The sequence below is a fragment of the Vicugna pacos genome, chromosome 22 (assembly GCF_048564905.1).
Source record: "Vicugna pacos chromosome 22, VicPac4, whole genome shotgun sequence".
Classification (NCBI taxonomy): Eukaryota; Metazoa; Chordata; class Mammalia; order Artiodactyla; family Camelidae; genus Vicugna; species Vicugna pacos.
Window position 1 is genome coordinate 22,070,695 of NC_133008.1, and position 16,190 is coordinate 22,086,884.

Consider the following 16,190-nt stretch of genomic DNA (forward strand, 5'->3'; position numbering starts at 1 on the left):
CATAATGACTTGGGATGTAGCTGATATCACACCCATTCTATAAGAAAGCACTAAATAAATAAATAAGTAAAACTAATGAAAGAAACCACAGTGTCAGCAGGATGAAGTAGCTGGTCCAGAGCCAAGATGGAATTTGAGGGGAGGTCTGATTCCTAAGCTGCACCTAAGACCCTCCAGGGCAGTGCTTCTCACCCTCCACACTCCTGAGATGGAGCATTCTCTGTGGCGGTGGGACCACCGTCCTGTGCACTGTGGGAAGTTGAGCGTAAGCCCCGCCTCCACTCGCTAGCGGCCAGCACCCTTCCTCCTGCAGCTGTGAAAACCAAAACTGGCTCTAGCCATTGTCAAATGTCCCCCTGGGGGCAGAAATGCCCCTGGGCCAGCGGCTTTCTACAAGCATGGAGATGTCCCTCTGTCGCCCACACGGGGCTACTCACAACTAAAAACACTTCAATGTCCCAAAGTAAGGCATTCTGTCAATGCAATGAAATGTATGTGTAGTTTAATGAACAGAAATAAAACAGTTGAACAGATACACATTACTGCACGTAAAATAGATAAACAACAAGGACCTACTGTATAGCAAAGGGAACTAGATTCAATTTCTTGTAATGAGCTGTAGTGGAAAAGAAACTGAAAAAACATATATGTATGTAATTATATGCATAACTGAATCACTTATTTGTAGACCTAAAACTAACATTGTAAATTGACTACATGTTAATAAAAAATAAGAATTAAAGAAAAGAAGGTGATGAGAGCTACACATAAAAGAACACACCCAGAAAATGAAAAAAAAAAAAACCTAAAAAACAACAAAAAAAGAAAGAAAATAGTTGATGGAGGGAAGCAGGATGATTGGATCTTTGCGTCCTTTACGGACTTTTTTCTTCAATGTCTCTATGTTATTGTCTTAATATTAACCATGAAAAGAAAAACCTTTGTGTGTGCTCTCTGCTCCTAGAATCATGTCTCTTCCCTGCCTACCCCAACCTTCTCTCTCTTTTTTTTTTTTTTGAGAAGTATAGTCAGTTACAATGTGTCAGTTTCTGGTGTACAGCATCATGTTCCAGTCGTGCATATACATACATATATTTGTTTTCATATGCTTTATTATTATAGGTTACTACAAGATACAGAATATAGTTCCCTATGCTATTACAGAAGAAATTTGTTTTTTATCTATTTTATATATAGTAGTTAATATTTGCAAATCTTGAATTCCCAATTTGTCCCTTCCCATCCCCTTTACCTCTGGTAACCATAAGATTGTTTACTATGTCTGTGAGTCTGTTTCTCTTTTGTAGGCAAGTTCATTAATGTCTTATTTTTCCTTTTTTTAGATTTCTCATATGAGTGATATCATACGGTATTTTTCTTTCTGCCTGACCTTCCCTTAACTGAGCCCCTTATAAACATTTGGTTTCTACTTGCCTACAAGGAATATTCCAGAACACTTCCTTGGAACTTAGTTTGTTAAAACAAAGAGTCAAAGCTGGAACTATTTGAATGACAAAATAAACAATGGAAAGTGTAAAAGAAATATCCCCGAGTCCACACTGATTTAAATAAATGATTGAATAAATAAATAAATGGGGGAGAAGAGACATCTCCCAGGCAGAAGAATCCCGAATAATTTATGCAGATGCTCTGCCCTCAAGGAGGTGGAGGGTGACACCTCATCCCTTAGGTTTGGGCTGTATATAGTGACTTCCTTCCAGAGGGTACAGCACAGAAAGAGGGGAAGAGAGTAACTCGACGGTGGAGACACCTGGTAGACACTTCAGCCAGGTGACTTCAACATTACAGTGATACGTTATATTGGTGGCATGTGCCCTGGACACGGTGTGATGAGAAGGGGGCTTTGCCTCTGTGGTCCTCCCTAAACCCATCACCCCAGTTCAATCATGAGAAAAACACCAGACAAATCCTAGCTGAGGGCCATCCTTCAAAACACCTCAAAACTGTCAAGATCATCAAAACCAAGAAAGTCTCAGAAAGGATTCCAGTCCAGGGGAGCCTAAAGAGACATGACAACTAAATGTAACCTGGGGATCCCAGGACAGACATTAGGGAACATGAGGAGATCTGAATAATGCACGGACTCCAGTTAGCAATAATGTTCTCAGTCAGTACTGGTTCATTAATTTTAACACACGTCCCATACAGATGTAAAATGGTAAAAATAGGAGAAATGAGGTGTGGGGTACAGGCAACATTTTTGTATTATCTTTGCTATTTTTCTGCAAATCAAAAGCTATTCCAAAATAAAATGCTTCTTTAAAAAAATAACAAATCTGGGGGGGAGCTTATAGGGTAGAGTGTGTGCTTTAGCATGCACAAGGTCCAGAGTTCTATCCCCAGTCCCTCCATTAAAACTAAGTAAATAAAAAAAAACAAACATAATTACCTCCCCCCCCAAAAAAAACTTAAAAATAACAAAGCTAAAAGCTGAGGAATGGTAGCACAACTATTTCTACCTGGAATTTTAGAGAGAAAAAAATCACAAACTTTCTGTTTGCAGAGCTAGGACTAGAGTGAGATGAATAAGGTACTTGCTTTGGCTGCAAAATATGGGGCAAGGGGCACCTAACAGTTCTATTATTGTTATCACCATCTTATAGCTATGGAAACTGAGACAGAGAGGAAATCGCTTGCCCACAGTCTCACAGAGAGGCAGGGCTGCTCACACACAATATTAGCCTCCACTGGAAATTGTGGTCCCGAGCTGACTCTCAGGTTTGAAACTAGCACAGTGGGGCTCCCATAAGTCAGCTTTGCCAAGCGTTGTGCACCTGGAGTCCTGGCCTGGGAGGGAGGCCCCTGCTTATGGTGTTGCTGACAATTAGGTTCTTGTCTCATCCCTGGAAGAATTCGGAGACGACATGCGGAGGTTAAGAAAGTAAAGTGAGGATTTATTAAGGGATGGATAGTACACTGTCAAGGAGAGAGCAGGCAGGCTCGGGTGAGCAGCTGCACTGAGCTTCTTTGGCAAGTTGGTTACAGAGGGTAAAAATGAATGGGCGGAATATTCATTGGGGAGGGAAGGGTTTGGGATCGTATTCCCTGATCTCCATCCGAGCTCCACCTTCCCCAGGGGAGGAAGGATTTCTGTCCTTAGTATGAATTGGAAGTGTCACAGTGTCGGTGCATGACAGATACTTCTAATCTGCAAGGCTAATATTATTGTAATGAGGCATAATGAGCAAATGGTTACATTCAGACACAGGAGATTCCTGCTTTTTCCCAGCTTTCTTTGCCTGCCTCTAGGACATTTGTCACCCCAAAATGTGTGATCTCTTATCAGGTCGGAGGTTCCTGCTTTTTTTCTGTCTGCCCAAGGACCCCCATTGTTCACAAGATGTATGGTTTCCTGCCATTTGGCCCGGGCCCCTTCTTTTTCTGCTCCTATCTAGCTATCTGCCTACTCTAACACTGCAAGGAGGCAAGAACTTAATCTTTGGCAGGAGTGGGGCACACAAGCTCCCCCTGGGCCTCCTCCACAAGATTGTCTCTGATCCCATGCCATTTGGCTGCTGAGTGGCTTTAAGGGGTTGGGGGGCTTCTAGGCAGAGGAATGTCCAACTGGAGGCCAGGGCTTCTGGCCTTGGCCCTGACCACCATCTGACCCAGCTAACTGCAAACACTAGAAATGGCTGACCCAAGAGAATCTGGGTTGTGGTCAGGCTGTGACTAAAAGAAGCCACTGGAAAAAGCACACAGCTGCCTTCCAGAGGTCACAGCCGGCAGCTGGTAATCAGGCTGATTTCCAGCAGCAAGCTCCAGCTCCCTTGGTCACATAGAGGAAAGGTCAGTATGGCCTAAGTTTCCTCAAACCTCCCTCCAGGGTCCAACCTCTTTTAGGGGCCTCTTCCCAGACAGCCCCCCCCAGGCCCTTTGGGTTCAGCATGTCCCAAATGGACCTGATTGTCTTTCCTCAAAATGTGCTTCTCACTCTGTGGCCCTGTTTTCACATTATCCATCTCTCCTGCCCTGTGCCACAGGACCAGCCATACACCCATTGAGAGCCTGCTGGATGCCAAAGCGCTTTACTCAAAACTCCTCATTGGCCCTCCTAATGAGGCTGCTCCTGTTATTGCCCCATTTTACAGATAAGGAAACTGAGGTTTAGAGGGTTTACATCGCACCCTGGAGTGGCAGGGGCAGATTCTGGAAGTAGGAGGCTGTTTCTGGCTGGAGCCAGACTAGTACCTGGGCGACCTTGTTCGTTGGCTGGGGCGGCCTCTGGTGGCCAAGTGGGGCAACTGCAGTCTTGGTCACAGGGCGTGGGGGTGTCCATCCAGATGACCCCCTTCCTTCCGCCAGGCTATGATCCTGCCTCTGACACCCTCTATGGCTCTCTGTAGTCCCCTTTGCGGGGTCAGGGATGCTAAGTGAACCCCTGCTAGGTCTAGGTCACCACGGAGACCCGTGAACTCAAAACCCAGCCTCTTTGGTCAGATCCAGACCTGGCCCCCTGTCCACCACTCACCTCTCAACCTCACTTTTTTCATCTGGGGACTGGAACAAAAATGTCCTTCGCCTCTTCAGGTCATGGGACAGATGGAGACAAAGCTGACATACACTAGGCGCTCAGTAACTGCAGTTGTCACTCTCAGAAACATGTAGGAGAGGGTGTATAGCTCAGTGGTAGAGAGCATGTGTTCAATCCCCAGTACCTCCATTAAAATAAATAAATAAATAAACCTAATTACCCCCTCCTCCTGCAAAGAAAGAAACATTTAAGAGAAGGGCAGGGACTTGAGATGGGGTGTCGCAGGCAGTCCTAGCTGCCCCTCCAAAGGATCTCATTGGCCAGCATCCAGCCCAGAAATCCCCAAGGCTATAATTTGGCAGAAACAACTCACCTTTTTTCTTGGGAAAATGAAAAAGGAAACCGAAACCTAAAGCCTGGGCTGTCCTCTGCCTGCAGATTTCACATTCAACACCTCCAAGTCAGAGGACCCTCCCAGAACTCGTCATTGGTCAGCACAGCTCCTATGCTTATAAGGGGGCAGCCCCAGTCCACAGAAGGTTCCAGCACCCTTCTCTAACTCCCATCCAAACTCCCTACTGGCAGATCTAGTTGGCACCCACTTTTTATCACTACAGCCCTATGCCCAGGCTCGACTACTGTTGGAAGTGGATGCAGGAGGACTGCAAGATGCCGAGATAGCTGAGGATTCTGCTGTTCCTGGTGGTGGTGGTGGTGGTGGTGCTTCTGCTTGTGCCCTTGATCATCTTCGCTATCAGGGCCAACAGCAAGAGCTGCATGGATGGCCTCCAAGCAGAGCAGGAGTGTCAGAACTCCACCAACCTCCTGCAGCAGCAGCTAACCCAGACCCAGGAAGTCTTACAGGAGACCAAAGCCCAGGCCACCATCTGCAACCAAACTGTGGTAAGCCACTGCACCCTCTAGAGCGCCCTGTGCTTGGGGCGCTCTCACAGGGCCTACATGGAGATCCATCAAGATAGACTTTGAAACTGCCCCTGGATATCCACACCATGGTTTGGGAACCTCTAAATTCTTCAGGGTGCTGCTGTCAGGGGGCCTTAAAAGTCTCCAGAGCACCCTAATCGGGGGTTTCAGCAACCCTGCTAGGATGTGGGGGGACTCTCCAATTTCCAGGGCACTGATTTGGGGGAGCTAGAAACTGCTCTCAGGCCCCAGTGTTGGGGGAGAAGTCCCCTCAAGGGATTGGGATGGGGACTTCACCAGGTCCCAGAGAAAGAAAGGGCTCTTGATACTTCCACTGCGTCTAGACAGACTTTGAAACCTTCACTTGCGTCCTGATGCAGGGGACCTTGACACTCCCATTGGACATGTAACTTTGGCTCCAAAATCCCCCTGGGTTCTGGTTTGGGGAGAACCTCTCAAGCTCCCTGGGCAATAGCCCAGGGGATCTGGAAATTTCTCCTAGAGTTTAGGCATTGGGAGCCTCCAAAGTCTCTTGTGGGGGGCCTCAAAACTCCCATTTTGAGGATCACAGTCTTATGGGTGGCCCTGGGAAGATGGGAAGTTGTGGCCATTCTTCAAGGTGGGAGACTGAGGTGCAGGGAGGGTTGGAGAGGAAACTGAAGAAGGGGTTGGACCTGAGCTCCTCTGACCCCAGGACCTAGGGAGGGATCCAGGACCCAAGGACAGAAGCCCGGTTCCTGACCCTCCCCTCTATCCCAGGAGACCCTGAGGGATTCTCTGGAGAAGGAGAAGGCTCTGGGTCGGGAGCAGCTGGCACATGTGGAGGAGCTTCAGGGTGAGCAAAGCACAAGTCCAGGGTCCCACGGAGGGGGCTCAGAGGGGTGGGCCAGGTATTGAAAAGGACTGGGGAGGGAAGGTCCCAGGGTTGGGGTCAGGAGAGAGGGCCCGGGCCAGAATCCAGTTGGAGGGGTGGGTAAGGGAGTGGGCCAGCTTTCCAAGCTGGGGCTGGAGGAGGGCAGGGTTGGAGGGGGTGGGGTCAGGCAAGGGGGGTGGCCACCGTGTCGACAGGGCCCCTGATTCTGTCTCCCCGCCACTCTCCACCAGATGAGGTCCTGACATTGAAACAGAAGCTCAACACTTTGGAGGAGGCAGAGCGACAAAGGTCCGAGATGACGCCCCTCAGGCCACGCCCCTTTCACCCCACCCCCAAGACTCTGGACCCCTTTGGTTCGGAGAAACTCATCGTTGCTCAGGGAGCAAAGTTTAAAAGCCTCAGCCTTGTCCCTTGTGTCACACAGCCATGGGTTGGCCACTGCCCACTCTCCTCCCCAGTGACTTGGTGGTGGGTGGAGGAGTGGAGATTCTTAGGGGAGAAGCCTAGAGCTGCTGGAGCCATCCAGCAGCTGCCAGAGTTGTCCCTATCTCTACTCCAGAGAAAGAAGTGAGGCCTCAGTAGCTAACAGCTCTTCCAGCTGCTGGAGCATCCTGGGCTTCCTGATCACTCTGAACATGTTGAGCCTATGCCTCAAGTCTTGGCAGGGCTGAGGTCCCAGGAAGCCGGCTGGTAAGGAGAGGAGTAGCCAGGGGGAGACGCTGGGAAGGGTCGGAGTCAGGGATGGGTCAGGGCCTGGGCAGGTGACCTGTCTGCTGAGGTAGAGGGCTGGGCACAGAGGAGAAGGATCTTGGAGCGGGACAGAGAGCTCCCTGAGGAGGGAGGGGGCCCTGGAGCCGGGCGGGGCTTCGGAGAGGGCGGAGCCCATGTTCTGTCCACCTCTGAGTCCCTGTTTTGATGTTTTTTAGGCCACAACCTGGACTGGTCCGGTTCCCACTCAGCTTTGTCCTTCGAGGCTTCCTGACCTAGCCAGTCCTGAGGGGACCACATGGCAACATGGTTGGGGGGGTGGGGAATGGGGTGGCAGCAGGGGGTCCATGGGGCAGCTCCCGAGGGATGCCTTGGGAATGGAGACGTAGTGGAGTGGGCCCAAGGCTGCCCCAGAGCTGGGGAGGGCATGCAGAGTGCTTCTTGCTGTTACGGTTTCTAGAAGGTCACTTCCTTCTGGGCTCTTTGGGCCCCATTGAGGGGGGGAAAAACCTTACTCTGAAGTTTTTGGAGTATTATTGCGCCACCCCAAGCATCTGGGACCTGCCCTGTGGGCAAGGGTGGACACCCATTGACATCTACCCCCAGCCTTCCCTGTTCTAGAATGTCCCCAGGAATCCCTGGGGTTCCAGCAGGCACCACTCCACTGCCTCCCCAGCCCTTTCCTCTGCTGGGATCATCCTAAAGGACTCTACACCCAGGTCAGTGCTCCCTGTCTGAAGGGGAAATAACAAAATGGCCACACTTAGGCTAATTCCTGGCCCTATACTTGCCGTTTGCTTTTAAAATGGTCAGCAAATCTGATTAACCGGACACTGGCCCCAGCCCCAGGCCCATCATTAGAGTTAGAGTTACTAACTTCCTTGTTTATTTTACCTTACTCTGGCAATTGAAGTTTACAATCATGTTTGGAATTTGAGTCATTCCCCCAGGAAGGGAGTCATGGGACAATAATCCTAGGAAAATGACCAGACCCCTAGAAGTTCCTTCTGGTGCCTGATGAATCTGATCAGATAAAGAAGGTCATGGGCGGACACACCAAGATTCAGACTACGGAATCCTCTGCTTCCAGGAGGAAGATTTAACAGAGACTTTTGTTAATTCATGTCCCCTTTTACACCCTAATTTGTTCACTGTATAATCACTAAGCCCCAGCCCTAAAACGGGCTCACAGTTTTCAAGGCACTAGCCTACTGTGAGGCCTCTTTGCCTGGCAAAGCAATAAAGCTACCTCTTCTAAACTCTAAGACCTGGTCTCTGAGTTATTTGCCTTGTCAGGGACAGAGCTGATCTTTCAGCAACATGCCTGCAGAGTGGTCTACTCCCATCTCCTCACCAGATCTTCTCCTAATAACAGTGGTTCCAGGGGCAAACTGAGGCTTTGAAAGAGACACTTTGTCCTGGTTCCCAATCCCTTCCCACAGAAAGTTCAGGGCTCGGATTCAAATCTGGATCTGCAGACACATACAGACCAGGCCTGTGTCACAATGCCCCCCTCTTCTACATCCCCCAAACCCTTATTCATCCTGCAGTACCAAGCTCTGGGAGCTCCTCCTCCAGAGAGCCTCTCTGCTTCTCAAAATTGAGGGCTACGGTCTGACAGACCCTTTAACCCACTTTCTTGCATCCTCCCATGCCCCACAGTTCCCTCCTCTTCCTTCCTCTAAGTTCTCCTGGAATCCCAACTATTGTCCAGGCAGCTTCCTGTATGTGGCACTGGGGGTGGATGCTTGCATCTACCCAGAATTCCCAGAATTCTGCACTGCCCTCAGGTCCCATGGTCCCCACTCAGATGGTTGGTAGATTCCCCCTCTATGGCTTCTGCTGTCCTCCTAAGGACCCCCAAACACCATCCCTGCCACAGGCCCTCTGACCCCCTTGTCCCCTAACTTCCCCTTGCTCCAACCCCCCTCCTCCTGCCCCAATCATTTCTCTGGAACTTTGTCAAGTTCCCTCCTGCCTCACAGCCTTGACTAGTGAGCAGCTCCTCCTGCTAGGGACACCCATTCTTCACTCTGAAGTTTGAGGGCAAGGTTTCTCAGCCTCAGAATCCTTGACATTTGGGGTCGGATTGTTCTCTGCGTTGGGGACCGTCCTGTGCACTGTAGGATGTTAGCAGCATCCCTGGCCCCCACCCTCTAGATGCCCGTAACACCTTACCCCCAGGATGTGGCAACAACAACAAAAACTGCCTCCAGACATTACCAAGTTCTCTTTTTCCCCGGGGAGGTGGGAGCAGAATCAATTCCAGTGAAAACGTCAGCTATAGAGGGCAAGTCTTGGGTCCCCCTCACTTCTGTCGGAGCCCTCACAGAATCCCTTTACAATGACTGAGTCACTTCACATTCCCTTCAATAGCCCCATCTAACAGATGAGGAAACTGAGGTCCAGAGAAGTGATTGGACTTGCTCAGGGTTTCTCAGCTGCTCAGACTATGGAATCCTCTGCTTCCAGCAGGTTCTCTCAATTGCCAGTAAGCAAGCCATTCTCACATGACCTCAGTCCATTCCCACCCACACCCAACATCCTCCACCCCAACTCCCAACTTGGGCTACTGGAATGTCCCCAAACAGCACTGCCCCACCACATCTGAGCTGTGTCTCGCTGATGGAGGGAGACAGGTTTGCCAAAGATCATGGGTTCAACCTGCTCAGTTTCTCCCTCCACCCCACACAAGGGCCGGGGTATAAACTTCTCTCTTTCCAAAAAATGCCCCTCTTCCCTGGCTGGCTGTGACTCAGCCAGGGGTTGAGAAGTCAGGACTAAGGGGTGCTACAGGTCTGGAGGGTAGGGGGTGGTCCAGCTCCAATAGGAATCTGGCAGGGACCAGCAGCTGCTGTGTGTCCCTGGCCTGAGACTTGGCCTCTCTGGGCAGTTTCTTTATGTGACGTGGGAGGCAGGGAGGGACACAGATTCTAGTTCACATTTATTACATAACTGCTGTGCTCCAGGTCCATGCCATGGCAGAGGGAAGGAGGCTTTGCGGGCTTTGCCTTTTAGGGGCTCACCCAGTCTGATGGGGGAGGCAGCCAGGAACCAAACACATAAGATATAAAACTACAGCAGAGCTGAGGAAACTGATCCAAAGCAGCCTGACTTAATGGGGAAGGGGGAGAGTTCTGGAGGAGGAGGTACTCTGGTAGACAGGGGAGAGCTGGTAAGGAAGAGTTAGCTGGGCAAAGAGAGAGGATAGGGCCCTCAGGCAGAGGGAACAACCAATGCAAAAGCCCTGGGGTAGGAATGCACTTGCCTGAAGACTGTTGAAGGCTGGAGGGAGTCGGCAGGAGGAAATGACATCAAATACTTGCTAGGGGCCTTGCAGGGGAAGGAGGAAGAGAAGGGGGAAGGATTAAGAAATGGGGAAGGGTAGAGGGAAAATGGGAAGATGGTGGGGAGACAAGGGGGAAAGTAGGGTGAGCGAAGAGGAGGAAGGGAGATGGCAATGGAGGAGGGCCAGGAGGAGATGAAGGGGGATGAGGGCCCAAGGGGAAGAGGAGGATTTGATTTGCCACAGGGAAGGGAAGTTAGGGGAAGGGGATAAGCTGGCCTAGATTCACGTTGTAAGTTTGCCCCCTGGTGGCCTAGTGGAGAACAGTCAGGGATATGGGGCCTGTCCATCCTTGCATCTACCCTCTGGCCCTCACAGCAGGTCACAAAAAGTGTGGCAGCTGGAGCCAGGCTGACTTCAGTTGCTCAAGTAGCCTCAGTTTCTTCATGAACAGAGTGGGGACAATATACCCCTAGACATTCGCAGAGCATCCTCCTGTGGAAGTGAGTGCTATGTGCAGATGTGCTCATGTGATTCCCAATAAACCCAGTAGGACAGGAGCTGCTGTCGTCTTAACTTCACAGAGAGGGAAACTGAGTCTCAGAGGACAGCACATGGGATGCAGAAGCGAGACTGGAACCCAGGACCCCCAAGTCCCGTCCTGGGCTCAAGTAGCCTGGACTTGCCCCTGGCGCAGGTCCAGCCCCTCCCAACAAACTAGAAGCCACCGCCAGGCGGGGCGGAACCGTGGGTGTCCCTGGCTCCCCAAGGTGCCAATTAAATGCTCGTGGCCGTCTGGGGTTAGAGCTGTGGACGGCGGCATGGCCGAGCAGGGGCCGGAGCCGGGACGCGCATGGCGGGTGTTTGCCCTCTGCGGGGCCGCTGTATTTCTGGCAGCGGTGGCCGCCGGAGCAGCCCTACTGGCCTGGAATCTGGCCGCCTCGGCCTCCCGGAAGCCTCGCTGCCCAGAACCAGGGACCAACACCACGGTGCCGCCTGGGGACCCGGCGCCCGAAGTCGAGGAGCTGCGGCGGCGGCTGGCAGAGGCGGCCCAGCGCGAGGAGGCCCTGACCAGGCAGCTGAACCAGGCCGAGAGTGTCCGTGGGCAGCTGGAGGAGGCCCTAAGGGCCTGTGAGGGCCGCCAGGTACGTGGGTAGGGTGGGGTGCTGGGAAATTCAGGCTTTGGGGGAAGAGGGCTTACATACATCCCCAGGGTCCCTCCCCTGGGCCTTGGTTTCCTCAGTTCTTCAACTGAGGGAGGCAAATGAGAATAGCACCGTAATTCCTTCCAACTCCTACATTGCCAGTTCATCCTTGAGTCTACCTTCTGACCAAGAAGGCTCCACTCTTCTCTGCTATTTGCCAGGTCAATGGTCGGTAGCTAGGGAAGCCCCAGACCCCTGAGCCCACCTGGGGAGGCCCTGAGCTAACCCTCCCCCCAGACACCCACTCAACACTCCTCCCCAACCCTCCATTACCCTAGCCCGGCCCGTGTCCAGCAGCCCTATTTCAAGATAGGGACATTCAAGTCACCTGTAATTAAGAGGCTAAAGTTGGCCTCTTGGGGGAGGTACCAGCCAGGTCCTCCCTTTTCCTCTTGCCACCTCCTTCAGACTCTTTCTTAACCCTTCCCAGCCCTGGGCCTCACAGAAAAACCATCCTCAAAGTCCCAACCATTCACATTTATTGAGTAACTACTGCATACCTCTGTGTACCCCGCCCAGTAGTGGTTGGGCAGTGTGTGAATTTTAGAAACTGAAACTTGCCTCTCCTGCCTGCCTAAGTGAAGTACCTGGGGCAGCCAAGTTAAAGGCAATCTGCCCTGGGTTCAAATTCTGGCTCTGCCCCTCTATTGAAGATTCTCTGAGGAAGTCAGGCCAGTTGCTTTGCAGAATGTCTCACAGAAGTGACTAAGGATACCCTAGAAACCCAACATTGTCAAACACCAAATTGGCTTGTGTTCGTTTAAAATCCATCGGCAAGTCTACAGCTAGGATTGGAACCAGTGTCTGTCGGCAGAGCTAAACCTTTTCTACATCCCGTTGATCTGGAGTGGGGATTGGTGGACCTGGGCAGAGATCTCCTTCCAGTCAGGCACCAGTCACCACTTCGTACCCCAGACTTCAGAGACCACTTCCGAGTTTTACAATTACAGGACCTTCAAGGACATTGCAAATAAAGCTTAAGGAACATTAGTGTCGTCTCAGTCTCCCCTAGAAGGGGCGGGGCCAATTCACTCCTTCTCCCATTCCCTCTACCCGCCTCATTTCCTCTCCACTCTGCAGAGTCGGCTTCAGACCCAACTGATGACACTGAAGACTGAGATGGACGAGGCCAAGGCACAGGGGACCCAGATGGGGGCTGAGAACGGGGCGCTGACAGGTGTGTTGGGGTGCAAAGGAATGGGCAGGGTTAGAGGTGAGAGGAGCCTAGAAGGTTCCTACCTACGCAAATGACTTGCACAGGTGCAATCGCACAGGTGCAAACATAAAGCAAATGAACACGGAAACTTGTGAAAGAAATGCACATAATATGCAAAGGTTCTGCAAATGTCACAAAACAATGCAAATGCAACAAAATACGCACACGCCATGTAAGGACTCCCCAAAGCAATGTAAACCTATGAAAAGCTATGCAAATGGCACGTGAAGGTCATGCAAACAGCACACAAACTTAATTCAAATAAAACAAATTACGCAAGTAGTTGGTAGACTATAAACTTGGAGCGGATGTGCGCGGGGCGAGAGCCTGATCTCCAACCTTATCGGGTTCCCTGCTCCCGCAGAAGCCCTGGCGCGCTGGGAGGCGGCGGCCACCGAGTCTGCGCAACGGCTGGACGAGGCACAGCGGCGCGCACGCGCGGCCGAGGCCGAGGGTGAAGCCTGCGCAGCCCGGGAGGCGGCGCTGCGCGAACGCGTGTGAGTGAGGCCGGGGTCGGAAGGGGCGGGGGAGTGGGCCGTGTGGGCGGGGCCTTGGGAGGGGCGAAGTTAAGGTGCTGGAGTAGAACCTGGGGGTGGTGACGCAAGGCGGGCTCTTAGGGGGCGGGAAGCCCTGGTTGAGGCGGACACTCTGAAGGCTTGGTTTCCTGGAGTTGGGGGCATCGTGGGGGCTTCGGGGAGGGCGAGGAGTGAAGTGAGGGTGCAAGAAAAAGCGAATATCGAGGGAGGGGCTTGGGGCCTGGAGGCGGAGCTTCTGGGAAAAAGTTTGGGAGTCCCTGGGGAGGGGCCTGGAAATGGCCAGGGGTGGAGCATGGGATCTCTGAGGAGTGGGGTTCCCAGGAAGGGCGAAAGAATGCTGGAGAGTCTCCAGGTGCTGACAGGTCCCTTCCCCCTTCCCGGCAGTAACGCCCTGGAAGCCCAGATGGGCCCCCAGCGCAGACTGCCACACCCACGGACCCGCTCGGGGTCCCGACCCCGGCCGAGCCCCCGATCGCGCTCTCGCCCGGGAACATCGGGAAGCTGCCGGCGACCAGCGAGGCGCGCACGAGGGTGAGTCAGCCCCCAGCAAGATTGGGGCTCCAGGCCAGGAGGACAGACACTGGGGGCCCTGCAGGGACACATATAGAGGTGCCCACGCTGGATGAGATACCCAGTCTACACCCAGCAGCGTTCAGCTTTTGACCCAGCAGTCGCCCTGAACGGAAAGTGTTCAGAAAGAAGACCCGACCCTCTCTCCCTGACCATCTAGTGCTTGTACTACAGACGGAAAAACTGAGGTCCATTTGGTCACAAGGTGAGACAGTGCAGAGCCAGGGCCTAAGTCCCCTCTAAGGAAAATTTTGTCCACATCCCACAGATATAAGGACTTAGGGTCCACCCTGGCTCCTGGCTTCAGGAGTAGGCTGAAAGAATCACTTCTCTCTGGTCCTCAGTTTACCTTGTCTGTAATTGTCGGAATAATGAGAGCCAGCAGATCCTGGACACCAAAAGCTGAGAAAGATGGCATAATAGGAAAACTACAGACCCCTCTCCCTTTGAGGAGGGTACAATTCCAAATGGAATTTTAGCAGAGAATCATGTAACATATTTTTAAAATACACCTTAACATAAAGACATGTGCCTGAGATGCAGAGATGGTTCAGTATTTGGAAGTCTGTTCAAAAAGTTCACCATACTGATGGATCAAATGAGAAAAATTCTGAAGAATTTATCATAATAGCAACAATTTCATGTGAGATTATACAGTATTTGTCTTTCTCTGACTTATTTCAGTTAACATAATACCCCTCAGAAGCAACCATGTTGTTGCAAATGGCAATGCTCTTTTTCATGGCTTAGTAATATTCCATTGTATATGTATGCTACATCTTTAGCCATTCGCTGGACACTTAGGTTCTAATCTCTCAACCTTAATCTGATTTTGCCAACTGTTCTGATAATGTCCTTTTTAACAAAGAAGTTATAACAAGGAGTCCTGGTTTACACATTGTATTAATCTGGAATATTCCTCAGTCTGTCTTTGCCTTTCATGATGTTGGCATTTAAAAGCCCAGTCTGGTTATTTTGTCGTGTCTGAGTTTGGGTTTTTGTGATGATTCAACCTAATGATATTATCTGCTGTTGGTATGACTGTATATAGAAAACCCAAGAGAATTAGTGGAAACTCTCCTATATCTAAACAACTCTGTAGAAAATCTTTTGGAAGAAAAGAAAGATCCATTTCAGATAGTTTTTTTAATATCCAGGAATAAACTACTTTCTTTAGTATGTAAGGATCTCTTCTAAATTAATTTCTCAAAAAATAACTCAGTAGAAAATAGGCAAAGAACATCGGCAGCCAGTTCAAAGAGACACACAAAAATGTGCACAGTCTCGTTCCTCAAGAAGCAATGCGGACTGAAACTATATGGTACCACTTTCTACCCATTCATATGGCAAAGATAAAAATAAAAACCAATTAAAAGTTTGTGAATACACTGTGTTGGCACTGCTGTGGGGAAGCAAGCAATCCCACACCGTGCTGGTGGGACTGCTCATGGGTGCAACCACTTAGGAGGGCAATTTTCTAGAATGTCTCAAATTAAAAGTGCATCTACTGTTTGCCCTATCAATTCCTCTTCAAGAATTTTTCTACAGTCATATTTAAATGCATACAAAATGATGGACTAAATGCAACGGTGAATCCTGGGTTGGATCCTGGAACAGAAAAACACTTCATGAGGAAATTAAATAAAGTCTAGAGTTTAGTTCATAGTAATATACTAAGATTAATTTCTTAGTTTTGACAAATGAACCATGCTATACAAGATGTTAACAATGAAATTAACTGGGTGAGAGGTATTCAGAGGCTCTCTGTATTATCTCTGCAAATTTTCTGTAAATCTAAACTTATTCCAAAATAAAAAGTTTACTTTAAAAAAGGAGACAGGATTAGGGGAGAGAATGAGGGAATTCTTGGTAATTGCAAAAAAAAAAATGGGACACAATCTCAATTTCCACCAATTGGGAACTATTTAAAAGAGTGTCTGGCCATCCACACCATGGAATATTATACACCTGTTAAAAAGGCCAAAGCAGATCTTCTCTGAGACTCATTAATGTATAAAGCAGGAGAGCAATAATTTGTGTACGTCTTTTAAAATCTGCCACTGGGGAAAACTTCTATCCAAGTATCTCTGAAAGAAACTGGATGCAGCTGTGGCCTCTGGAAAAGGAATCAGAGATCTGGGGATTGGCAGGGGAGGGAGTCTTATGTTTCTCTGTATACCTTTTTGTAAAGCTTGCATTTTAAAAATCATGTGCATGTATTACCTCTAAAATAATTAAAATTTGTTTTGAAAAAATTCTGAAGAGGCTGGTGTAAAGAGGGAAAGAGGAGCCCTTTGAAACTGTGATCCTGCCTCAGCCAGTCCTGCTCATTATCCACCCACCCACCTTGGAGGTGGCTTGGAGGTGTCTGGTCAG

The 16,190-nt window shown here is 50.2% G+C and overlaps 2 protein-coding genes across 2 annotated transcripts; both read left to right on the plus strand.

The window, feature by feature from the left end:
- The first annotated feature begins 5,016 nt into the window (after nucleotides 1-5,016).
- On the plus strand, nucleotides 5,017-8,266 carry BST2 (bone marrow stromal cell antigen 2). The gene is made up of 5 exons (XM_072946979.1): nucleotides 5,017-5,398; nucleotides 6,179-6,254; nucleotides 6,524-6,581; nucleotides 6,853-6,983; nucleotides 7,220-8,266. The coding sequence occupies exons 1-4, from the start codon at nucleotides 5,273-5,275 to the stop codon at nucleotides 6,962-6,964; spliced, it is 372 nt and encodes a 123-aa protein (XP_072803080.1). The 5' UTR covers nucleotides 5,017-5,272; the 3' UTR covers nucleotides 6,965-6,983; nucleotides 7,220-8,266.
- A 2,831-nt stretch (nucleotides 8,267-11,097) lies between these two features.
- On the plus strand, nucleotides 11,098-14,242 carry CCDC194 (coiled-coil domain containing 194). Its single transcript, XM_072946978.1, has 4 exons — nucleotides 11,098-11,432; nucleotides 12,573-12,669; nucleotides 13,073-13,205; nucleotides 13,629-14,242. Exons 1-4 carry the CDS (start codon nucleotides 11,109-11,111, stop codon nucleotides 13,777-13,779), a joined length of 705 nt encoding a protein of 234 aa, XP_072803079.1. The 5' UTR covers nucleotides 11,098-11,108; the 3' UTR covers nucleotides 13,780-14,242.
- The last annotated feature ends 1,948 nt before the right edge of the window (nucleotides 14,243-16,190 follow it).